The sequence below is a fragment of the Prionailurus viverrinus genome, chromosome F2 (genome assembly GCF_022837055.1).
Source record: "Prionailurus viverrinus isolate Anna chromosome F2, UM_Priviv_1.0, whole genome shotgun sequence".
Lineage (NCBI taxonomy): Eukaryota > Metazoa > Chordata > Mammalia > Carnivora > Felidae > Prionailurus > Prionailurus viverrinus.
Genome location: NC_062578.1, coordinates 80,001,123 through 80,026,587, shown reverse-complemented (window position 1 = coordinate 80,026,587; position 25,465 = coordinate 80,001,123). Strand labels below are relative to the sequence as shown.

The following is a 25,465-nucleotide window of genomic DNA, read 5'->3' as shown; positions in this document are numbered from 1 at the left end:
CACACGAATAAAGACAAGACCTCAAAAAACTGCTCAGTGTTTTCAAATTGCAGTACATTCCCAAGTATTTCACTGCTAATGGTCTAGCAGAAGATGAGAGGGAAGGTATTTTATTAACTTCCTGCATTTTCCTTGCATCTAGCTGTTTTTCAAAGATTTGGAAGCAAACATTCATGGTTCTCAAGACACAGAATATTAACTGAGTATGCATGGAGAATGTTGTAAATAAAAAGACTGTGCCCACATCTTAAGTTTAATTAATAATGGTGAGCAATAATAATATATAATCCTTACACAACAGACTGAACTCCTTAAAAGTAGGAAGACTCTCGTCTTGGTTAGCCTTCTGTCCACGACAGCTAGCACAGTACACGGAGTAGGTATTAACAGGTACTTGGTATGAATCACAGTGCACACGCTGCAGTGGTGGAGGCACACGGGGACAAATGCACGTGACCAGTTCAGGAAAGATACTCCAGGGTTCAGCCACCACAGCCAGCGGGGGAGGAAGGGCTGGCTTCCAGGCTGGGCATGGGTCAGAGAGGACGTCCCAGGTGAAGTGGAGTTTAAGCTCCAGAGACTGGGGTGTGCTCACTAGAAAGACTGAAGAGGGTTCCAGGCAGGGAGAGGACGCGAGTCAAGGCACCAAGGCAGGAGGCAGCACCATCTGTTGTAAGAAGTGCTGGTAGTTTGACGTGGCTACTACATGTTCTCGGGAGTGAGATGTGCAAAACGGGGGCGGGGGGGGGGACACGGAAAAACCCATGGGGAACTTGCATAAACTTCTAGGGAGTCGGATTTTATCCCACGAGCAGCAAGTAGCCACAGCAGGATTTTGGGCAAGGGAGCATTGTCATGAGACTCCCTTTAGGAAGATGGCTCTGGTTCTCCTCACCCCACTGCTCTCTGGGCATGGTGTCTCCAGGACGTGTTTGTTTTTGTATCGTGCGATTCCGCTGCCTTCTTTTGGGAATTTGGTGCAAGAACCTGCAAAGATGTACAGGGCGGTGCAGGTCTGTCTCTGCTGTCTCGTGTTCTTGGTGAGGCTCTCACAGGGTGTCGAGTTAACATATGGAGGATCACTGCTAGGACTGGGGTTCCTGTTGGCTACAGACACCTGACATCCATTTCTGCTCTAAAATGTTAGGCGGAGGGGCGCCTGGGTGGCTCAGACGGTTAAGTGTCTGACTCCTGATTTCAGTCCAGGTCATGATCTCATGGTTCATGGGATTGAGCCCCACACCTGGCTGTGTGCTGACAGTGTGGAGCCTGCTTGGGATTCTCTGTCTACCTCTCCCCCTCCCCCGCTCACACACTTGCACATGCTTTCACACACACACACACACACACACACACACACACACACACACACTAGCTAGCTAGCTAGCTAGCTAGCTATCTAGGTAAAATGCTACAGAGGAAAACCAGAATAATGGCAGCACTCTGAGCCTTGAGTGTGGAAAAGGAATATAGAATGAGGTCTCTCTGAGCATGGGGGTCACTCATTATGTTTGTGTATCTTCTGTAAGCATATGTCTCCTCTCTGCTGCACAGCTCTCGCATGGGGTGGGCATGAAGCTCAGACATGTCCTCACCATGGTGTCCTTCAGGGTGCTGTGTCATCATGGACTGCACACTCAAGGGTCTAGATACACAGTAGGTGCTCAGTAAATGGTCACCGACCCAAGCTTGTGCAGGTAGCGATGTGATGATAAACTGTGGCCCAGCAGAGATGATAACTTAAAGCTACCAGTACAATTCCTTCTACGTTATTCCTGGAAAAACTTAGTTGACTTTTACTGCCTCTCAACTCCATAGGTCTGAATTAGGGACTTAGAGGCAGGAAACCTGGTCTTTGCCCCCAGGGTGCTCACCCTGGCTTAGTTGGGGAATCAGTTATGGCAACAGATGTCTGGAGCCTGGGTAACCAGTGCTACAGTGGGAATTAGGTGGGAGCCCAGAGCTTAGGGATGGCCTGCTAGGTTCGTGTTGGTACTCATCATTGGCCAGTTTGGGGCTGTTCTTGCCATGCAGGAAGCATCATCTCTCCTCCTCCTCCCCCGGCCCTAAACCTTCCAGAAGGGGACCTCACTTAACACATGCCTTACAGTGCTAGAACTAGGTACCACACTGTCTCATCTGTGGGACATACCCACGCCCTGTGGGCTTGAGCCAATATTGCTGGACACATCTGGGTGCCCACTACCTTTAGGCCCTACCCCAGGACTTCATGGATCACCTCACGGGAGGAGGAGTGAGCCATTTAGGGTCCAAGAGACTCTTGACCTCAACAAGGTGCCTTCTGGGGCCCCATGGCATCTTGAGTCTGTTGCTTTGAAGATGTCTTGAAGGTGAGATCCTGACCCATTCCATCTGCTACACAGTGGACTTAAGACACATCTCCCTGGAAACATGTGGCATGTGTGGAGAAAGTCTAGCAGGGAATGAGCAGTGCACTTGGAATCAACTGCATGTGAACCTCACACTCTTCTTGGCTATGTGGCTTTGGAGAAGTTTCTTAGTATCCTCGAAGAGGTTTCATCAATCTGACATTGTTGTAAGGACTGTATGAGATGATTTGTAGGTAACTAACACATAATACGTGCTCAGGGAAAAGAGGCAGGCATTTATTGAGCACCTACGGTGTGCCAGACACAGTGCTGGTGACCAGAGACGACACCTACTCTCCTGGGGCTTACGACCACAAGCAGTCCTCTGAATTCAGCTAAGCAGTTGGGAAGGTATGGCTGCCTGTTTATTGACCTTGCTAGTTTGGGGAGGGGAAGGCAGAAGTTCATGCTGAGCAAGGTCCAGCACCAGACCCTGGGCTCATGGATCACCACCTTTCAAGGGTTTGTGACCAGTAGGAGTGAGCCAACAGCAGTGACTCTAGGTAACTCAGCAGTGTTTTTGAGGCAGAAATGGCAAGCATGGAGGGTACCATAAAGGATATTTGGCATTTCTTGCTGGGAGTTAGATACTGCCTTTGGGGACCCCAGAGGCAGAATGTGGGTTGTGCTAACCTGAGCTGGGAGCTTGTGTGTTCTCCTGGTTCAGGCACACAGATTGTTGATCATTATATGTGGGTGTGGTTTAGGAGACCCACAAAGCCTGGGTCCATGCCAACAGGGGCTCCACAGTCCTGCTGCGGCATCGCATCCTTGACCTCCTAAGGGACAGGAGCAGGATCTCAGGACAAAGACATGCAGACTGCTTGCAGATGTGATTGCTGTGTCCTGGGTGTCCAGAAAGGGTTTTAAAGGCAGGGAGCATTTTCAGCACCACGGAGAGTTCCCCGCATGGCCAGCTCCACCACCCCTGCAGCCTCGGGGCTCTGGCTTGACCCAGCCCTGTGCGCAGAAAGATCCTGGTCTGTCCGGTGTGGAGGTTGTGGGTCCACACCGAGGGTACCGTGAAGAATTGATCCAGTGTTTACCGGAAGCTGTCAGAAAGTGGGGTCCCAATTGGGGGCTGCAGGGTCAGACTACCTGGATCCTGCCGCCGCCTCACGGCTGTGTCACCTTTCTTGCTCTCACCTTGTGCCCAAGTTGAAAAGAATTTTTTGAAATAGAAATAGCTCCTACCTTACACCCATCGGGTTCTGAAGTCTTAAAGATAGCATTAAATTTCAACGATACGTATCACTTCCTTACCAAAGGGCCTTTCTCATGGGAAGCACTTTGGAAACGTTCTTTCTAACAGAAATGATGACAGGGATTAGAATCACCGTCATCATTTAGTGACCGCTTCCACCTCCACCCTCACTACGGCCACGTTGCGGTCTTGCGTGTACTAGCAGGTGATGAGGGCAGCTGCATGACTGACTGGTCAGCCAGCTTTGCATTTGGGTCCAGGCTCAGACAGCAGACTGTTTTTTGGTGGCTTATGGGGCTGAAAGGGAGGGGCGTGCATGCAGGTAATTAGCTTTATTAGCTCAGCTGTATAATTTTATGGCTCATGTCTGAAAGCAAATTAATACAGAAATATGCTATTGGAATGGTTTCCAGAGCCCCAGTGCCATTTGGCAACTTTGTAACTACTCACACGCTAACTTGCTCCTCTGATAATCATTTCAAAACTCCTCATCCTGGCCCTGTCCAGTAGGCACGATTTCTACGTTTCGAGCACTGTGGTGAGATCTGTCTCGAAAGTCTGGCATATTTTTTTTTCCCTAAGAGGAAGTAATATACCATGTTCTGAAGTCTTAATCTGATACCCCTGGAGGGAATCAGGAAAGAAAGAAACATGAAAATGTGCATGTTAAACCCAAATCCACTGACAACCTGCATGCTGAGCCCCTCTCCCTTCTGACTGGGATGAGGCGTGTTGACTTCAGCTGCTCCCGGTGTTGTTCCATAATGTTATCAGCAGAACTGTATTGTTGACTTTTTCTAAAATGTTGATTTTAAATGTGTAAAAGATGCACGTGGCTCAACACATCTTAAAAAAAGGTGTTGCCATCTTGCCCGTCATCCCCACTTGCCCATTTTTCTCCATTCCTTCCACGTATGTCAGAATTTCTCACTGAAACTATAATTGCAAACACATAGACTTTTTTTTTTTTTTACACAAAAGTATTTTGTGTAAAGAATGTTTTGCATCTTGGTTTTTCCACTTAACTGTGCATGCCTTGGAAAACTTTGCATCTTCATAGTAAACTTTCTCCTTTGCCCAGTAGCAGAGTGTGACTCTTATGCCTGCACTCCCACAGCTTTGCCATCATGGGGGTTTTCGAACTTTTGGAGGTTGGCCCGTCTGGAAGCTGTAATGTCGAACAAGATCTCTTTCCTTTGTGGAGCTGCCATTCTGTGGGAAAGCCCTGGGATGCCTGAGGTGCAAGGATCTCTGGGGGATTCCCTGCTCTGTGCTCCCAGCTTCCAGTTCCTCATCTGCACCGTCTCAACTGGAACAGCCCCCCCCCCCCCCGGTTGAAGGGAACATGTAGAACACTTGCCACAGAACCTGCCCCGACAGGAATGCCCCCAACATGTGTTCCCTTCCCCAGCCCCCGTCTTTTGGGATGTATGTCTTTGAGTCTGAGTCTTAGAAGTCCTCTGGGAGCGTGTTGTATGTTGGGAATTGGTCACCCTTGAGAGTGAATTTCTGTGTGCCTGTGAGGCATGTGGCCCACCAGATCGCAGCTGAAACCCAAACTGAAAACAGCGAGGCTGGCTTACCTGGCCGGCGCCACACGTGAAATACCGCGTTCTCTTCATCTCTTTGATTACAGTGAATCACAGAGTGCTGTGCAGGGACATGGCCATGAGCTAAGGAAGGGGGACTTGGTGTTGTCTTTATAAAGAGAAAGTAGCTCTTCACATGGTGGCCGCAAAGGGAGCGAAGGGAAATGTAACTGCTTTTTGCCACTGCCTGGCAAGTCCCTGGGCTCTAGTCCTTCATCAGACTCTGCAGGGGATGTGTTTTCCCAACAGGGAGGTTGTCTCTGGGTAGCACTGGGGCCATGACAGCAGGGAGATGCTGACCTGAGTGGGTGGCAGGATCAGGGCCTAGGGGACCGACTCAGCAGAAGTGATTTATCCCAAGAAGGACCCCACTCTTCGTGACCACCCAGTACCTGCACAGTGGTCTGTGGTTTCACTGGGGGCTGGCATTGGCCCATTCCTGGATCATTCTCTTGGGAGGGAGGTGACCCCTCATCCTGTTTCCCATGGATCTTATTCATTCAGGGATTGGAAAAGAAGAGTCCCAGCATGGGACTGACAGGTGCCATCCCCTCTTAGAGACCCATCCCAGGTGAGAGTCTATTGCCTAAAATCTCTAAGTTCTCTAAGAAAAGCTGTTTCCTTGTGTTTCTCCCTGGTGGTGTCATGGCAGCGTGTGCTGCTCTGGCTGATTGACCGACAGGGACGGAGCAGACCAGCCATGTGCTGGCCATGGTCAGGCTTGCAGTGCTGATCGCTGGTCACAGAGGAGTCCACAGAACTGGGCCAGCGTTGCCTGGGAGTGCGTTTGTGTCTACCTCGTGCCTCCTGGAGAGGGAGGTGGGCTCCTATTAGCTGAGAAACCCAGCCACGCTCCCTGTTAGTGCCCTGTGCTGCTGAGTAATGGGCCAGGCCTCATGGCCATTCTGTCACTCACAGCAGGCAAGTTGCCAACCTCTCCGAGGCTCTGTGTCCTCACATTCCGAACTGTTGTAATAGCCACATGTGCCTGGCTGTGCTGAGGGCTCTACCGGGTATCCCACGGTGACGCTGGAGAAATCCTATCAGAGGGTCCTACTTTCCTTGCTCCGGCAGTGAGAGCTGGGGGCACCGCACACCAGTGAAAGTTAGCCTCTGATGAAAGCCACCCACTTCTACATGCTGACAGTCACGCAAATGTGCATTCACACTTTCATTCATTAGGTGACGTCAACATTTATCGAGCTATCACTGGGGCCCAGGCATCGTGCAAGGCGCTGGCACTTGAACGATGAAAGACGTGCTCACGATGCCCCCGGGGAGATAGATGTTGAGGCATCAGTGCCTGTGATCGTCGGAGGACAGCCACGAACGGAGCGGCTTTGGAGCGCGCTGCTGTGTTTACGATAACAAACGGGATGCGGGTGTCTGCACCCTGGCCGTGCAGTGTGAGTTAACACGTGGAGGAGGCACCCCTACCCTCATGCTGTCAGGGTGGCCCCTCCTCCGCGCCTCCCTCTCCTGTGTGGTCACTTTTTGTATTGCTTTCTTCCTGGTGAGGCCCTCGGGCCTCTGCCTCACGGATTCTCAAAGGGAGACTGTCCTGGGAGGTACAGCGGTTTCTCCTTCAGCTCTGTGTTGGAGAGAGGCAGCTGGACTGTCAGGACTGTCTTGGGGGCCCTGGTTTCTTCCCATGAGAGCCCCTGGCCCGGGGGGTAATTTCTCTGTGTTCCTTTAGGCACTGCCAAGAGGGCCCAACGTCAGGGTTTCTGTGGGGTGAGGCCTGGGAGGGAGTGAGTGCTGGTGGGGAGCGAAATACCACATGGGCGTTCGTGACTCTACGCTGGTGTGTATACACTGGCCCACGAACCGAACTTTTGACATCCTGGGTCTTACGTTGTTGTCTACTGTCTGTAATGTAACAGCTTTGAGCAGTGAGTAAGAACCTAGACTCTGGAGTGAGACTGTCTGGGCACTAATCGTGGCTGTGTGGCTTTGGGCAAGTGTCCCAACCTCCCTGTGCCTCCATTTCCTCCTGTGCAAAGTTGGCCTAGTACTTAGTGGGTGACAGACTTTGAGTCAGTTTGTGTAAGGTGCTTAGACCAGGCCTCAGCCAGAAAGTGATCTTGGCTATTACAGTCTGCACACTCACACCCGTGTGGATCCATAGGGTTAGCTCGGGGTCTGAACGTTTTGCCTGCCCCACAAAAGCCCACATGCCTGAGGGATTTGGGGAGTCTGAGGAGGCAGCACAGGGCAGCTGGCCCTGCCTGGCCCGTTGCCACTAGACCGTGAGCGCCAAGCGAGAAGGGGCCTGGTGAGCTGTGCTCTGGTCTGGCCGTGGGCATATGCCCGCACGCCCATCCGTGAGCAAGCACATGAGCACATCCCCCCTGGCCCCGAGGCGACACTGAAGTAGTGAGGTGCCTGCCCCCTCCTAGGGCGGGTCTTTGCCCCCTGTGTTGGCCAGGCCCTGCATTCCCCTCTCCAGAGAAGCCCTCCACTCTTCCCTGACCGGAATCGCTTCTGTCACGTTCCTCACCTGGAGAAGTAAGTTAATACGGCGTCTCCCATGTTAAAATTAGAATATTCGGATCCGTGGGGTGAGAGGAAGAAACACGATCGCTCAGTCATTATCCATGGAAATTAAACACCGTACAGTGTCCCGTTCCTTAAGACAGAGACCTTCCCGGTGAATAAATTTTTAATATTGAGCACTTCTCTTGAGAACATTCAATTTCTGGGAAGGCAGAGTGTGTTGCCATTTACTCAGTGGTTGTTTGCACAGGTAATGCTCCTTGGCTCTGGGGTGGAGAAGGCCCGTTATCTTCAGCTGCTGTGAAAGCAGGTGGTCTAAGCAGCAGGCTGAACCCTCTTCCTCTGGGGGAGCCGGGTGGCCAATCACAGACAACCACAGATATTTTCTGAACCCCACTCTGGGCCTAAATGCCCAGTTCTGGGGAGAACAAGTTTCTGGGATCTCAGAGTCCCATGTTGGAGACAAGTTCTCCTCCCAGTCTTAAAGTAGAGAGAACAGACCCTGGGTGGCCTTAGGCCCTCTCCCCATTCAGCCAGGGTCCCCCACTCGGCCTGTGAGTGTGATCAGGTGCCCAGAGCCTGAGTGAGGCTCAGAGGAGTAACTGAGAGGGGCGACGCCTGCAGGAAGATGTGCACAGAGAGGGTCCTCCGTTCTGGAGCTTGACTTGCCCGGAATGAGTCTCGGTATGAGCTCCGGCCTGTCTTGGCACACACCCCCTCCTCCCCGTGTCAGCCTGTCACCAGCTGGGTAAGCCCCCCCTGGGCTCCCGAGCAGTGGGGGTGGGAGTGCTGAGTGTGGGGTCCCGTCTGGGACGCTGTGTGTCTGTCCTGGCTTGGGCAGGGGACTGCGCCGGTCACCCCTGAGGTGCAATGCATCCTGGATGCCGGGCTTTCTGCTGTGCAGGTAATGGAGCTGAGGGGCCCTGGCTGCCGCTGAGGGGATGGAAACTGGCAGGACCCTCCCCAGGTGGCTTCCATGCCCCCACCCTCTGTGCCAAGAAGTGGGCTCCCCTCACTGGGATGTGGCCTGAGGACGGAAGGACACTGAACGGTTGTGACACACCCAGGGGCCAAGGCATCTGCGGGGTTACTCGGGAATGCCACCCCATTGCCACTTTGAGGGAGCAGGAGGGCCAGCGGGGCCTTGGGGTCGGGTGTGTGCACCAACGCTCGCTCCCTCCAAGGACTCAGTTTCCTCTTCTGTTGGAGATAAGTCCCCAGCACCGCCGTGCTTGCCTTCCTAAAGAGAGAGAGAGAGAGAGAGAGAGAATATAGAGAGAGCTGTCCCACGAGCTTGCTGACTCTGGGGCCTCCGAGACATGGAAACTCACAGTGCTTGGTGCTCTGTGGTTGGCCGCTCACCAGACACGACGTCGTCAGGGCCCGGGGAGGGGTCTGCGTGGACGGGACATTTATGGCATGCTCACCGTGGCCCAGACTGCAGTTCCATTTATTCCTCAGGACAGTCCTGTGAAGTTCGTGGGCTGTTATGCCCATTCACAGGTGAGGAAATAGACCCAGGAACGTAGGTAGACTGACCAGTGTGTGTCAGTGGTGGTGCCAGGACTCACAGCCAGGTTGAGGGTATCCAGAACCCACCGTTCTAGGGACAGAGGGGGCAGGTGCCGTTGGCTCAGGCCCCAGTGCCCCCGTGTTTTCCCACATCTGTTGGGGAGCTCAGCTTGGCCGAAAGGAGCCTGCTTTCACGCCTGCCCAGCTGATGTCCGGGTTGGTGTGGTGGGGGCAGGCAGCACGGGTTCCCTGAAGTTTGGGGCCGAGCATCTGCAGAGGGCACTGGCTAGAGGCAGGCACTGGGCTCAGGGTAGGGAAGTTTCCGGGTCTTGCGGCCTCTGGGCTGCGTGTTGAGGGCTGTGGGCTCCTATACCACCTGTTGAGGACGTGTAACCATCCTGAGTTTGTTTATTCATCAGACAGAATCCACCAAGCAACTCTAGGGCCTTGTGTAGGTCCCAGGACGAGGGCTGGGCCCTCATGCAGCTTCCGGGCTGGTGTCTAGGCTGAGCACTGGAGAGTGGGCACATCTGGGGCGGGCTGCCACGGGGAGGCCCGAGTACCTTCAGAGCAGGGACGGGGCTCAGGGAGGGCTTGAGAGTTGAAGGAAGAGGGCAGGGAGAAGCACTTCTAGGAACACAGCACAGCTGCGGGAAGCATGGAGTCCAGAGAGAGCACATGGTGTTTTGGAAGAATTGGAAGAAGTCCTAAATAACCGAAGAAGGACTTAGGGGCGGAGTGGGAGGCAGGGATCCCGGTGTCACTGCACTGTTCGGCCTGCTCTCCCTGCGGAGTCCTGTTGCCGTGCGCGCTCAGCCCTGCCCTCTCGAGCTTTCCTGGGTGCCCGGCTGGTGTGTCCTCACTGCTCTCAGTGTCCCTGCGCCCAGACGCTCCCACCCAGATGATCACGTGGCCCCCGTGTGCCAGGCCCTTCGGCAGGAAGGACTGGGAGCTCTAGTCTCTGTTCCTCGGGGCCCTGGTGCCTCTGTGCCCCCCCCCCCCCCGGGCCCTGATCTGCCCTGCCTGCGTGGCTTCGTCCCCACGCAGCTGCCCTCCGTCTTGCTGGGCACGGCCCCCTGTCCCTGTGCTGTCATCTCCACCCAGATGTAAGCCTCCCAGGTTCGAGCTCCTGAGTTATTTCGGCATCCTCCATGCATGTCCACCCATGGTTTGGATTAGAGCCACGATGTGTTTCCTGGGTGCAGTTAACTTGCTAAAAGCAGAAAGAAGAGGGTTTTCTTTTCACTTCCCTAATCAGGGAAGAGTGTCAGGAACTGAATTCTTCCCTTTTGGTTGCAACTTACATTCCGTGGCTTAAATTCACGTAGGAAAAGGGAAAGAGGTTTGCGGATCTGTGTCTGAGCGCTGCGTTGGCTGTTGAATATTAGTGCCCAGGAGACATCTATTTTCTGCCTTCCTAAACCTAATTTCTTCATCCGCTGGTACTTGCTGAGAAACCTTGACTTCCTCAATTACGAACTGGCCTAAGTGAGCCATTTGTAATAATATGTGTGATTACATCAAGACGTGTAGCACGACATACAGGAAACCAGCATGAAGCCAACACGTGTCCAGAAACACATCGGGTTACAGTGAACAATGAGCCATGGTTTGCCTCATTAAGGAAAAACGACTTCCATTTTCCTTATTTCCGCCAGCGAGAATAGCTGCTGGATCAGAATGATCCCGATGGATTCCCTTCTTTACACGGCAGAGGCTTTACTTGACGTAGGTTGAGGGGACAGAGGTACTTGCCGTGTTTATATGCCTGTTTTCCACCTGCAGGTCACGTCTCAGTGGTTGGTTGGGCCATCACTGGCGAAGAAGGGGGGACCTGGATCTGCTGTGGGAGGGTTCCCGTGTGGGAGTCTGTAGAAATTTCCAGAACTCCTCCTCCTGTCCCTGGGGCTCGGCGGGAACAGGTTTTTCCTTGACTGGCTCTCACCCGTCTCTGAAGCGCACCGGCGAGGCGAGCGTGGAAGGGCTCCTGAGCCAGCTTGTCCTGGAGCATCTGCAGCTGGCCCCGCTGCAGTGGGGTGAGTACCTGCCGGTCCCCGCCGGGTGAGTGCGGCCCTCCCCGCGCCCGCATCTGCTCCTGCGCGCGGCTGCGTGGGCCAGCTGGCCACGGCGAGGGTGCGTCTTCAGACGTGTCCCGTCAGCACGGACCCGTGAAACGGTCAGCGCCCTCCAGATACACGTGTGGCGGTGGACGTCGAGACCCCGTATGGTTCTAGCCGCTGCGGAGTCTGACCTCCTCCGTGGCGGCACTTGGCCTCGTGTGCGTGGCTGCGTCCCCCCTCCGCGTTTGGGTCTTGAGTGATTGGCGTGGTGGACGCGAGCAGGTGTGCAGCCCCCTTGCTCCTACCCTTCTCTGGATGTGCTCTGACGGCTTCACACGGGGTCAGCCCGGAAGGGTGCCTGTGTGGTCAACACCCTGACTGGGTACCCGGCTCGTGAGTTCACCTGGAACGATCTTTCCAAATGTCTGCTTCCTGTTGCGCCAGAAGCCGTTACCCTGGCCTGTGTCTTCCCAAATAGGAGTCAAAACTGCTTTGTTGAGAAACAAGCTAAGTGTATTTTTGTTGAAGTGAGAGGCTTCATTATTTTCTGGAAACGGTTTCATTATATAATCTATTTTAGGTCAGATGCGAGCAAGCAGTTTGTGTGTTTTTTTGTTTGTTTTTTTTATACCCCAGATATCGTTGTAATTAGTGTCAAGTCTTTTCTCTGGTTAATTAAAGTATGATCTCCTCCTTTCTCCTGCTAGAAGCACATGGGAATTGTCCCAGGGGCTTGAAGAGAAAAACCTTTCTCCTGGCCTTCCCTTCCTCCCCCATCAGTTTGCGAGACCCCCACATACTGCGGGGGGGGGGGGGGCTCTCCTCGCTGCCCGGCTCCCCGCTCCCACAGATGAAGGCCGGCCGAGTCCGTGAGCTGCCGACGTGACAGCAGCGAATGGATGGCCTTTTACACCCAAGGGGCTCCTTCGTGCGTCCAGCCTGAGTGGAAGGAAGGGGGTGTTTCTGCAGAGAATCAGTGTTTGCACCTTGGGGGGCTTCCCTCAGCCCACTTTTCCAGGTTGGGATGTCCGATCTCTTGCTTACCTGGACACAGCCAGCTGTTTCCACCAGGTGTGGATAGCTGAGCAGGCTCAGACACCCAGACCGCCCTGCCTCCAGGGCTTGGGTTTCGTCCACAGTGGACAGGGTCTTCCTCCCTGGCCGCTGCCCGTGCCAGTGCCCCCCCTCCCATAACCCCGCAGGTTATACCCCCCTCCTCACAGCAGGCAGGCCTGGGGTCTGCCCCGCTCCCGCCCCCTGACTGGGCCCCCCTCCGACCTGAGGGGGTCCAGATTGTGCTGCACAGGTGGCCTAGCCCGGCCGGGCCCTCGCTCACCTGCCCGAACGCTGGCCGGCTTGGCCTGTGCCGGCAGGGTCCTCTCTCTGACTTAGAGCAGGCTCAGGTGGGCCACCCAACATCCAGCCTGTTACTTTCACCACTCTGCACGTGTGTATAACATACCAGGCGAGGTACGAGGACCCACATGGTCACTTCTGGTACCCTCACGTGCTGCACGTGTCCTTCCCTAAACGAGGACGCTGCGGCTCAGCCACGCCAGCCGTCTTGTCCGGCACCGCCCCGCTGAGGGGTGACTGATCCACGTTCAAAGGCAGACGCCCTCAACTGGAATCTGGACCTTTCCACCAGATGACTCGATAAGAAGAATATATTCTCACTGCGGAAAGCCAGGCAAAATCAGAAACGTGGTCAGAAAAAAATGACCCTCTTCCCAGCTTCCAAAACAACCTCTATTTCATTGAACTTTTGTGTATTTCTAAGCCTTTTTGCTATCCCCAAATTTAAATTCTGTTTATAGAGATGCCCAGACCATGTCTGTATATTGCGTCTTTTTTTTTCTTTTTTTTTTCCTTGACGAAACGTATCTCCTGTATCACAGGCCTGTCGAATGCTCGCTGTTAAAGGCCTAGTGGTGACCTCATCAGACGGATGCGAGGTCACATAGTGCTTGATCTGTTGTTGGATGTTTGGGTTGTTTTGAGATGTTCATGTTTCTGCAGGTTGCATGCAGCGGCTTGCACGTAGAGCTTTTCCGTGTTTGGGGGTCAGTCCCTCTGCAAGGAATCTCTGAAGTCGTTACTGTTTCATGGGGCGGTTGGAGAGCACAAACGTGTCGGTATCTGTGTGTGATGGTGGCATCACCTGGCGTGGACGGGCACGCTGTTGGCACCAGGCTGCCATGCATCTTGGCCTCGGCTCTGCTGCTTCCTCGTGCGTGACGTCCTCGTGCAAGCGGACGAGTCCTCTGAACCTCGGTCTCTTACGGAGGCCCCGACGGCAGCAGGTCCTCAGTGAGGGTTTGTGGAGATGTCCGTGATCCCAGCGAGGTCGTGCTTCTCTGCCTCTGAGGCGGGTGGGGGACCGCGGAATTGCTGGGTGCCTGTTGGTCGTGGGGAGGAGGAAGCTGGGGTTCTGGGGTGCATCCAGAGGCAGGGCGGGGCTAGGGCGGGACCCCAGGTCAGCATCATTGGGCTGCGGCTTCCCAGGTGCTCCCGTCTCCGGCTGGAAACTGCCCTGCCCGCCAGGCGGGAGGACAGGGCGGGTGGCAGAGCCCAGCGTCCCCTGACTGCCTGAGGGCCGTTTCCCTTCTGGTCCGTAGGTGCCGGGTGTGGTGACAAATGAGGCCAAGCGGTCTGCCACACTGATTTCAGTGTCCCATTACTGTGCCCCCTGCCACCTCCCTCAGCTGATGACACTTTCCGTAGCTTCCTAGGTATATCAGGGATGGTCTGTGCTTTCATTGACAGCCGGAGTACAGGTTAGGTGCTGGCTACGTTAGGCAGTGGATATTTTGAGCGCACATCTTCTGAGTCATCATCAAGCCAGCCCCACCGTGCGCCCCGGCCCCGACCCGAGCTATGATGTGCCGGCTGCGCGCACGGGTGTGAGAATCACAGGTCTGGGGACCAGCAGACATGTGACACTGGTGTCCTGCCTCAGGGAACAACGCCCTCACGTTTGGAGAGCGCGACACGGGGTCCACACTTCCCGTGCGGTTTGCCCAACCTGTGCGAGTCTGCGAGGCCTTACTCACTGTTTTCCTTTTACAGGGTAGGAGGTGCTCAGGGATTTCTGTCACCTAAGGTTACAGGGAAAACCTAGATTGTTGGATCGAGGGATTTGTACGTTCACTCAGTGCATAGCTGTCTACTTGACCATCCAGTCTATAGCAAGCACTGTCCCAGGTGCCAGGGACCCAGATAGAAGTTCCACTTCATCCCTGCCTTCAGGACACTCCTGGTCTGATGTGGGTGGACCCAGGTGGCTTGACAGACCATCCACACACAGCCTGGCATCCTGGATGCAGAGGCCAGAGGCAGCTCGGGAACCAGACTCCTGCAGCCACCTTGTTCCAGAGGGGCCAGCCCTGCATTTGGGGACAAGGCACAGAACCACCTGCAGGCCTGTCGCGTCTGAACATTGATCCTCCTACCTCCGTGGCACCTGCTGCATTCGGCAACCCTGTTCAGGAGTCTGGATCTGGGGTCCAGGAAGCCAGGCTGTCCTTGCCTCGAGGCGGGGCTGCATCATGGGGACACTTCGGCAGAGTGTCTTTTTGGCACATGTGTCACGTGGAGGCCTTGTGGAGCTCAGTTTGTCTCCGACCTGAGAGTCGTGCGCAATGGCTGTGGTGAGTCAGCAAGTGATGTCGTGTCTCGGACGCCTCGAGAGGGCACGTGGAGAGGCAGGTTCCAGCCAGCCATCCGGCAGGACAGGCCACAGCCACACGTGGCCGCAGGTGGCCCAGGCCTCCCTGGAGGCCCAGCCTGCCCGCTGACCCCTGCCTCTTTCCCAGGGAACTTGGCAATGGCACAGGGCTGTGGATTTCTCCAAGCATCTGTGCCCGGGAGAGAGTGTTAGTACACAGGCCCACCGGTGAGGCAGGCTTTGTGGGGCCAGGCACCTCTGTGAGACCCGTCTTCCCACCTGTTCCCCCGCCCCCCTCCACCCCAATCTTCTCCTTGGTCCCAGGCATCCTAGTTGTAAAATAATGTTTGGGAGCACTGCTTTCTTGTGATGATTTCCCCCCAAAGAGTAACTTTGTGGAGAGCTTACCGCAGCACGTCAGGAACAGTTCGTGGTCGCTTTCTCTGTCCCCTCACTCACTCTCCGTAATCACCCACTGAGACTGGCGTCATTACATATCTTCCGGGAGAAGCTGGTGAGTGAAAAGATCATATAATTTGTCCCCAAAGTTGCTACTTCCACATCTGATCAGCTCCCTGTGATCCAGGGTTCTCTTCAGACCTATGGTTCTTTCTTATATGCCCTGTGCTGCTCCCAGTCACCCGGCCATCCACCCAGCAAATGGCTACTGAACCCCTTCCAGGTGCCCCTCTGGGCCATGCTCAGGGGGGCTGCTTTGGGCCCCCCAGCCGTCAGCTGCCTGCCGCTTCCTTTAAGAGCCACCTTCCTTCTGGAAGATTTCTGCAGTAAGTCTCTGCCCATGGGAGGATGGGCCACGGGGCCATGCCTTTCAACTTTTGACTCCCAATCTGGGAAATCAAGGTTCGTGTCTCTGCAGTGTGGTGTATGGGGTCTCCCCGGTGCCCTGTGGCCCCTTGGGCCAGGACAGGCCATCCAGGAGGAGATGAGAGGTCCAGTGCACGTGCTACACCGCGCCCCTGCTCCACAGGTGCTGAGAAAGGACAGGTGTGCGTGCGGCTGTCAAGCTCTGAGAAGAAAGGAGACAGGTCTGAGATCTCCGGGGTGCCAGGCGGCAGGTTTCCAGTCCCTGATGGGCAAAGAGTTGGGAGAGCTCCCTGCCCAGCACAAGTGGGCCAGGCACCCTGGTTTTGACAGACCCGAGCCACCAAGCCAAGAAATGTCCCAGCTCTCAAACTTGTACCAGCGAAATCAGCACCACTACCTGTGTGGAGAATGCCCTGGGGTGGACGTCTGCTGGCACTGAACGTGCCCCAAGCCACACAGTCCCCACGACAACCCTGAGAGATTGGAAAGACCACCCTCGTTTTATAGAAAGCTCACGTCCCCATCCCTGGCGTGCATGCGGGTGGCAGAGTGAGGAGTGATTCCAGGCCTGTGCCCCTGCCTCAAAGGGAGAGACTCTGCTCGGAAGCTTCCTGCTAAGTTCCCGTCTAAGTGTAACCCCTTCGAGGCCACACACTCCGCGTTTGGTCTGTTGCTTTTGCAAAGATAAATAGGCACAAACGAGCTTCAGAATTGGGGAGGTGCAGCAAGCTGTGTGTGGAGTCTCTGTCCTGCCCCCGTCCCCCTCCGAGCCATCCCATCCCACAGGCCGAGCTGTGCCAGCACCTGCTGCATTTTCCTCTCCCGGGGGAGCCCGTGAGGGAGTCCTGCCACTTGTCTTCCTCACTTACCGACAGGTCCTGGTTACCCTCCCCTGGCCGCCCACACGGAGCGGCCACATTCTTCTGTCCGTACTCCGCCTTCTGACCAGCCCTTAGGTGGTTCCTGGTCGTTCGCTCTCCTGAACATTGTCGGAACAAGTAAGCGTGCCAGTCCTCACATGAGCGAGACAAGCTGGAAGTCGCTTATTTTAAATTTAGCAAGCTCTTTAAAAATATCTTCTGTTTCTGTGTCATGCTTAGAAAGACTTCCCTCCTCTAGATTATATGCATATTTTAAATTCTCATGCTTCATGGGCTCATCCACTGCAACACTGAGATCTCCTCTTGATCTGGAATTTATTAAGGTGTGAGGAACGAGGCATGGAGCCTCTCTTCCCAGAAAACTGTTTAATTGTCTCCAAGTCACTTAATGGTAAACTTTCTCCACTAATAAGCAGTGTCATTTTTCTTGTGTGTAGGAACATTTTTGGACTCTCTTCCATGGATCTCTTTCCACCCATGAGGCAGAACCACCCTCGTAACTATTATGGGTTGATAGTATATTTTAATATTTGCTTGGGTATTTGCTTCCATGTCATTTTCTTGCCTCTCTTTCTCATCTTTATTTAAAACTGTGATAAAAACACGTAAATATGCCATCTGGGCCATTTTAAAGTGTACAATTCGAGGCTTAACTGCATTCATACTATCGTGCACCAGACCATTTACTTGCAAAGTCGGAACCCTGTGCCTATGGAACACCTTTCATGTTTTTACGGAACTTCAGAAGGAGCTCACTTTTTAAACATTGAACTTCTGTTGGTATTTAACTGCCTTTTCACCTGAGGTCATTTTCTCGGTTTTGTTTCTTTTATATAATTTTTCTTCCTCCTCTTTTTCTTGATTCAGCCGGCTAACCGATGATCTCCTCCCCCTCCGTTCTCCCTTCTCTAAGTCAGTCCCTGCCGTTCCCGTCCTCACACTGCTGCTTCGTGTGGGCTCACTCTGTTAGTTTTTCCTCACTTACGGAGCCAGCCGTTGAGTCCATTTATTTAAAATGTCCTATTAGTAGTGCAATGATTTTAAGGCTATGAATTTTCCTACAATTACCCCATTACCTGTGTCCTGATAGTTGACATGTCCACGTTTGATATGGTTCAGGCATTGTGAAATTTTAGTTTGTTTCCTCTTTGTCCCCAGGGTCCTTGAAAACATAGGTGTTCTGTTTCCTGAACTTGTGGTGACTTTGTCATGTGAGGGAATTGTGACCATCCTAGTGCTGTTTTCACCTCTGAGAGTTGACTGAGGTTTCTTTGTGAACACACCACAGACGATGAAAAGGAAGGCATGTTCCTGGTTTTAAATATACTGTGTTGCAACGCGTATCCGTTCGATTCCCTCATTAATTGCGTTGCTTAGGTCTTTAGGACGCTCACTTCTTTGAACCGCCACAGACTTTGAGAGGTGTCTTACAGCCGCTGCTACTGTGGGCCCTCTTCACCCCGAGGGGACTTCTGTCCACAGGTGCGGTGGCCCTGGGTCCGCAGGGCGAGTGTGGGTGGTCTGTGGTGCATAGATACCCTCCTTGTCCTCATTGTGCTGCGCCCTGTGTCCCTTGAAGTGCCCTTCTTTGTCCGTTTCAGTGCTTGTTGTTTGGTCTGATACCATTACTCTTGTCCCCGCCTACTTTTAGTTGGGCTGGATGCCTTTGCCTGTCATTTTATTTTAAACGTTTAGATGTCCTTTCCTCTTCCCGCATGTGGTTCTCTTAGATGAAGCAAGGAGTTGAATTTTGGTTTGCAATCCAACTTTAAAGTGTTTTCCAGGGGCGACTGGGTGGCTCAGTCCGTTGAGCATCCAACTTCGACTCAGGTCACAATCTCGTGGTTTGTGATTTCGAGCCCTGCGTCAGGCTCTGTGCCGATAGCTCAGAGCCTGGAGCCTGCTTCGCATTCTGCGTCTCCCCCTCTCTCCGCCCCTCCCTCCCCTGCTCACATGCTGTCTGTCTGTCTCAAAGATAAATAAATACTTCAGAAAATAAAAAGCGCCCCTCTCCCTTGGCACTGAGAAACTGGCTGCAAGTACCTGCTGTAGCCCCTCCCCCACAGGACCTTGGCCTCTCAGCGAAGGGGCCCTGCCCTGCGGACACCCCAGCTTATGCCCCGGACCCCGGCCAGGCTGCCCTTTAGGCGGGCGCCCTCTTCCCCCCGCTTGGGCCCTGGTGTCCTGCGTGGGGCCACTCCGTCATGCAGATGCCCCCAACAACCACCCTCCCTGGGGCCTCGGGACTCGGCTTATGCAGGAAGGGGGCCGGGCTCTGCCAGGCTGCCTGTGATGTGAGGTGAGGCCCCTGCCCCTGCCATTGCCTTTCCTGGCTGGTCAGTCGTGCTCATTCATTCTTCCGGGCCCGCGTGAGGCATATGCTCTTCTCCGACACCCCTTTCCCTGGGCTCCACTCTTCCCCCAGCTCCGGAGCTCTCCCAGTTCTCCTGGAGGTATCCGTGCCTGTCACGGGCTCTCTGGGAGCTCCAAGTTACCTCTGCATCCCCACACCCCGGCCTGCTCCTTACCTGGCACAGAGTGGGCACAGAGCTGCTGCTTGAGTGACTGGTAAGCAGTGAGCCTTGAGCGAATACTCGGTGAGTGAGTGCGGGAGAGAAATAGTCCCTTTCCTCGAGGAGTTCATGGACCCGTTGGGGAGGAAGGCTGTGTTCCCAGCAGACAGAACGACCTGACCTCATGGAGGAGAGCCTCTCTAGGCATCTGTGAGGGTGCCTGCGGCTCTGGGCCCTGAGAGCAGCCTTCCACTAGACCCCACGGGGACAGTGTCCGTGGTGACGACCGCTCCTCTGCTCCTGCCGCCTGATCACATGGAATCCAGAGACCTGAGCCAGCTACTTTGAACTGGTGCTAATTAGTGTAGATGTAAGTCAGGCCCGTGGTTCCAGGGTCACAGGACCTGCCAGGCAGAGGTCACATACAACACGTGTTCCCTGTGGCCTCACGCCGCCCTCCTGGGCCTGATGATACTTTCCGTGTCCTGGGATGCTGGTGGCCACCTGCCCTCCCCTGGCACATGGACACAGCACTTGGCTGAGGCATAAGTCACCTTTGTCACCAGTGGCTGGGGCAGGCCTCTCGGGGGTGGGGTAAATGACCTGCCCCCACCCAGGTCAGAGGCCATGAGCGATGGTTATACTGGACTTGCCATCTGCTGAGGCTTTTCCTCCAGGACCAGTGCCCTGGCAGCAGGGGTCTGTCTGGGGCTGTGGCCATGCAGTTCCCCGTGGGTGCGGGTGCTCTCGACTCTCCTTCCCGCCCTGCATGACGCGCCTGCTACCCCTCAGGCAGAGTACCTCTCCTCCTGCGGGTGGGGACCAGCAGCTGTGCAGTCACCAGCCGGGAAGTCACAGAGCTGGCATTGGGATCGGTGTCTGTCTGGGGCCAACCATGGGGCTTACACTCTGTCACACTGCCTGGGTGTTCACTGTACCTTCAGGAAGACTGTATTTCAAGAACTTTCAAGACCTGCTGACCCAGGAGGTGGACATTTCAGTCTTTCTCTCGTCTTCCATTGTTTCTTCATATGATAGTAAATTTTAGCCCCTGGTGCTTCCGCACTGCAGGAACCTTTCTCTCTGGATTCTGCAGGCCTTTCCCAGTCCCTGAATGCGGGGCTTGGGGGAGAATATATGTTCTTGCTGGAGCTCAGTGTAATTGAACGGGGTGTCCGGACACGGACCAGCCAGGACTTACCGTACCCGTCAGTGAGGTCCCGCTTTCTTGGATGCCTCGTCCGAGGACAACACGGGAAAGGTCCTCGGGCACCGGCCGGGTGGATGGTTCTGTGGACAGGCCGGGGCACTAAGGGCTTCTGGTAGAGGAGGTCATGTGGGAGAGGAAGGAGTCCTCTGACCACGTTTCCCCCCATCCTCCGGGCTGCCGGGAGCCCTGGCTGTTAAATAGGGCCTTGCTGGGAACCGGAACTTGGTTATTCTGCTGAATGCGGGCTGGGGCTGCGGCAGCCTGGGGGCTCACCTGGTGAAGACTGTCCCCATTGCTGCTGCGCCGGGGCCTCCGCGCGAGGCCGGCCACTCCCCGCAGCCCAGACCTGTCTCACCCATCGGCTGTCCATCACAAAGGCCTCTCCACCGGCAGCCCGCCTCCCCCGCTGCCTCCTGCCCCTTTCCCTCCTCCTCCAGTCACCGCGTCTCTTGCTGCTGCTGGAGGATGTCCTTATAGTGGTGGTTCTTCCCCGTCCAGGTCCTGTCAGCCCCTGCATTTGAGATGCACCCCCTCCCCTCTCCTGCCCCTCACCCCTGGGCTTCGTCTGGTCACGCGGGGTGTCTCGCAGGCTGCCGCCATCCAGGGGTGCCGTGGGAGCCCTGAGGAGGGAGGAGCCTCTGCCAGAGGGTCACTTGCACGTTTGCCTGGTGGCCCATCAGCAGCCTTGCCGGCCTCTCCTTGTCCCTAGCCGTCAGATCCTCCAAGGCTCAGGTCCCCTTGGGGAGCTTCCCGGTGCGACCCAGCCCCCATCACGTCACCCCCGCCCTGGGTGTCCTCCGCAGGGACGTGGCAAGTGTGGGCTCGTGTGTGAATACACGATGCTTGTGTGTAGGCCGTGCCAGCTCTGTGCCCTTGGGCTGGTGGTGTCCTTCACGTCTTAAGTCACTTCACCCAGGCCTCCCCCTCTAGTGTGGACACTCTTCAAGTGTAGACGCAGGCTCTGCCTCTCTTGTTTCCTGCTTCACTGGAGAAGATGCCTGATACCGGTGCCCATGTCCTTGGTCCCTGAGGATGAGCTCACAAAGCGCTCCCACATCCATTCGCATCAGAGCCTTGGACTCGGTCACAGAGTTACAGACGAGAGCCCTGGGGCCTCCAGCCAGGCGAGGTGACCCGCCCGAGGTCTCCTGGCCAGGAAATCAACTGCAGGCCTCCGAGTCCCTCCGCTGTGCCCCAGGCTGCCTGCTTCCCGAGGCCTGGTGAGGGCTGTGGGTGGGTACTGCGTGGCTTCCACCGGAAGGGAGCAAGGACGCCTGGTGAGATGCGGACGCAGTGGGTGCCCACGTGCATTGAGAAGTGCAGGTGAGCGGTAGGACGCTGGGGCCATGTCCTTGCTAAGCCACCGGCAGCAAGGCCTGCAGCAGCCAGCTCCTCCTGGACGGTGGCCCCACTCCCTCACCTCTGCCTCCGCCTCCGGGCAGACTTGGGAGGCAGCTGCTCAGGGCTCCCGTCCCAGCTTTGTGGCCTTAGCAACTGTCTTGATCTAAGACACAGACGTGGTTGTGAGGATCCACAGCCAACTGGTGATAAATGTATGTATTTACTACCTGCTTTTCTCCTGTGGCCCCGCAAGGCATCTTTTAGGGAAATGAGGCCTGTCCTTAAGTAGCTCATATGCCAGGCCCCACGCACCCCTCTCCGAGGGGCTGTGCCCGGGGCAGGGGCGGGGGGGGGGTGGCTCACTCAGGGTGGGGATGGCGTTGGGGCTCCCGCTGGTGGGCAGTGCCGTTCCTGGGCCCCCGATGCTTCGGTCCTTGCTGCAAGCACAGGGTTTATTGGCATTTCCGGGCAGGATTAACTGTTGCCCTTGTTCCGATCCTGTTTGCAGCCTGCCGTGGGGAGAACGGGCCGACTGCCATGCGCGCCCCTCCCAGGCTCCTCCGTCCCGTGTGTGCTTTTAGCTGCAGCGCTCAAACCAAGGCTGCGGCTGAGACAGGGAACCCTGGGTATGCACGGTGGTGGCTGGGGCGCCTCCACTGTCCCCGCGCTGACAAGCTTGCCTCTTCAGCCCTTTGCAAAGGTACGAGAGTCTTCGGCGTGGAAGGTCGAGGGTGCGTTCGGAACGGGGTGCCCGCCGTCCTTCCTGGCTCCCGCCTTTGGCTCCATGCACCACACAGAAGCTGAGTCCCTCGTGGGGCCTGGCGCCTCGCAGCCCAGCAGGCCGAGCTCCAGGTGTCGAAGCCGCAGGGGGACCCACCCGCGGAGGAAGGGGAACCTCCGGCCAAGAGGCTGTGCTCACTCAGCATGGGAGGTGCTCCCGGGGGCGCTTGGAGCGGTCAGGTCCGGTACCCCCGTCTCTGTTTTCCTGAGCCTGGTGGTGCCGCCAGGAGCCCGTGGAGGCCAGGCCTCGGGCAGCACGTCCTCTGCTCGTGTGCACAGGGATTCGTTCACGGTTTCTCGGGGAGGTGGATTGTGAGCGTGTCGAGTCGGTGCCAGGAGCTGAGCCAGGCCCGGGATTCGGAGCTGAAGGGCACGCAGGAGCCATGCCACTTGTTGGCTCCAGCACTCTGTGTTAAGTTCGAGTCCCGCGGCTTCTTCTCACAGAGGAGATGAGCTGCAGGACGTCTTGTCGGTAGTTTTGGAAGCGTCGACTGAGACAAGGGCGCAGGGCTTGGCCTCTGGGTCCCTGGACCCAGGCAGGGCATGAGGAGCTTCCGGGTCGGAGGAGGGGGCTTCCCGGCTTCTGGCTCTTGCCAGGAGGTGGGGGAGGCGTCTCGGCCGTCTGTCCATGCTACGGGGGTGACCAGGTCACCCCCGGCACACCAGGCTGTAGAAGGAAGGCAGGCCAAGCGGAAAGGGCCCTTCTCACACGCCTACATCTCAGTAGGGCCCTGGAAGATGGTGGCTGGTCTGGAGGTGGGGGGCAGGCACCAGCCCTCCCCATACTCTGGGGCTAGCATCTGGGGACCATGCAGAGCCACAGACATTTCCCCTGTGGCAGATGGAGAAGCTCACGTTTTGGCAACTTGCTTCAAATCAAACACCATGAAGTAGGATGGATCTGGGTCGTTTTCCCGGAACTGCACCGAGCTGCGCTACCCGTCAGCTGGGGAAGGGAGGGGGCCGTGCTCCCTCGTGGTGGGATGGCCACCACCTCCGAGCTATGCTCCGACCCCTGTGTACGGCTGAGCAGATGGAGGCCAGGCGGCCTGATGACCTCCCTCCGGTTGATGTCACTCACGGACCCTGTCTGAGCCGTCCCCACCCCCACCAGGAGCCACCAGCAGCAGGAGGAACACAGGTCCGGGTGTAGAAACTCTGGATTCCAGTTCTGAGTGCTCCCGCTCTGAGGCTCCTTCCCCTCTCCCTGCAGGGACAGTCTTGCCGGAAGTGAGCGGTGCAGGGAGACGCTCAGGGCCGAGAGCTCGTGTGGGGCCAGTGTGAGCGGGGCCTGGAGGTCACCTCACCTCCCTCGTGTCACACCCGGCACCCTGGACCCCAGCCTGTCCCCTTCTGGTCTGTCCCTCTTCCTGGGCTGCCATCGGAGGACAGGGACAGGCTGCTGGCCTTGCTGTGCCTTACCCTCATTTTTTGTCTGCCCTGCATTATTCAGAATGTGCTAAACAAGCACAGAGCAGATGCTTAAGGGAATGTGTTTGAAATTAAGCTGTTTAATTTCTTAGGAAGGAAAAAAAGGTCTGGAAGCAAATGTGGGTCAGCTTAGTCTGCAGTACTGAGAGGTTTGGGGGAAAAATAGCTCCTTCCCATTTGAGGACCTGAGAAGGAAGCGCTGGCCTCCGGGCCACTTTGAAGCCAGACCTTGAGCAGTCAGGCCTACTTCAAAGACCGAGCCTCCTGACCTTCCTCAGGCAGCTCCTGACAACAGCCTCCTCCCCCAGGCCCTTGGCTGGCGATTCGTCCCTGGACCGTTGATCCAGTCCAACAGCTGGAAAAAAATAGCCACATAACCTTCGCTCTCAGAGATGTCCGTTCTGTCGGAGGATGAGCTCCTTAGCTTGAAACGAGTTTGCCACATCTCCCCTGATGGTGGATGTGTAACTCCTGGTGGGGCCGCAAAATGCAGGCGCCAGCCCGTCTTCCGAAATCACAGCAGATCAGGGGGAGCACAGCCTTCAGAGTCAAGAGCCTGGCTTCTCCTGACGGGACCTTTTCCCTCCATGAGGGTAGGTTCATTGTTTGGCCGGCAGAACCTGGTCTCTGAGTCTGCAGATGGACCACAGTCCCAACGCGAACGAGAGTGGGGAAGGTGATGGCAGAATGTACACGTGGCCTCTGCAGAGCAGGAGTGGCTGGTGACGTCGTGTTGTCCACAAACGGAGAAGCGTCCAGACACAACAGTGGTGACTAGGTATCTTGTGCTGAGGACTCCTGAGAATCTGATGATAAACCCACATGGAAACAAGGTTCTGTGTTCCCTTCCAGAGACTCGACCAGTTCTTCCACATGTTCCCCCCCGGGCCCACCCAGAAGTTGGCTGGTTCTCAGTGAAGAGCCTGCTTTCACAAGGGGGCGGGAGCGAAGCACCGTCACGATGTGGTGGCCACTGGCTGGACAGCTGCGTAGACGAAACTGCCTCCGCTTTGTCGCGTAGGGAGACCGGGGCTCGGAGACCTAAAGCTTTTGCTCTGAATCCCTTGGTTCGTAAGTGCCACGGGGCCCCAGGCACATCCACGCTCCTCTGGTCTAGGATGGGCACCCGTGGAAACCAGGTGTCCTTTCCGTGTGGGTGGCTTGACAGAAAGTACAGAGGTGCAGCCACGGATTGGTGCAAGATAGCCTCTCTGCCATGGCCACGGGCTTCCTGGACCCTGTAGGCTGGCATGTTCCTTCCAGCCTCATCTAGCAGTAAGCTATGTTCAGATGGCCGAGGTGGGTCCAGCCCCTTCTGTGCAGGGGGCTCATTCACTCAACACTCACTTCCTGCGCACATACCGTGAGCCCAGCTCTGGGCGAGAAATGGGGTACAAGGGCGGTGGGCTGGTGGGAGATGCTGAAGGCAGTGTAGCCTGCTTGATGGAAAGTGCTGGGTTTGGGCTCAGCCCTTAGTGCCAATACTGGCTTATTGGATGACCAGGAGCATATTGTCAGGATTGTCAATATGCTCTCTGCTCTCAGGGCTCAGGACCTAGCAGCGTG

General features: G+C 55.8%; 1 protein-coding gene across 2 annotated transcripts in view; it reads left to right on the top strand.

The window, feature by feature from the left end:
* TRAPPC9 (trafficking protein particle complex subunit 9) overlaps positions 1-25,465 on the top strand; it is a 568,190-nt gene that overhangs the window by 440,142 nt on the left and 102,583 nt on the right. For both annotated transcript variants that reach the window (XM_047842486.1, XM_047842485.1), the window contains one exon: positions 11,137-11,227. In XM_047842486.1, the coding sequence (XP_047698442.1) occupies positions 11,137-11,227 (91 nt within the window). The remainder of the gene's footprint in view (positions 1-11,136; positions 11,228-25,465) is intronic.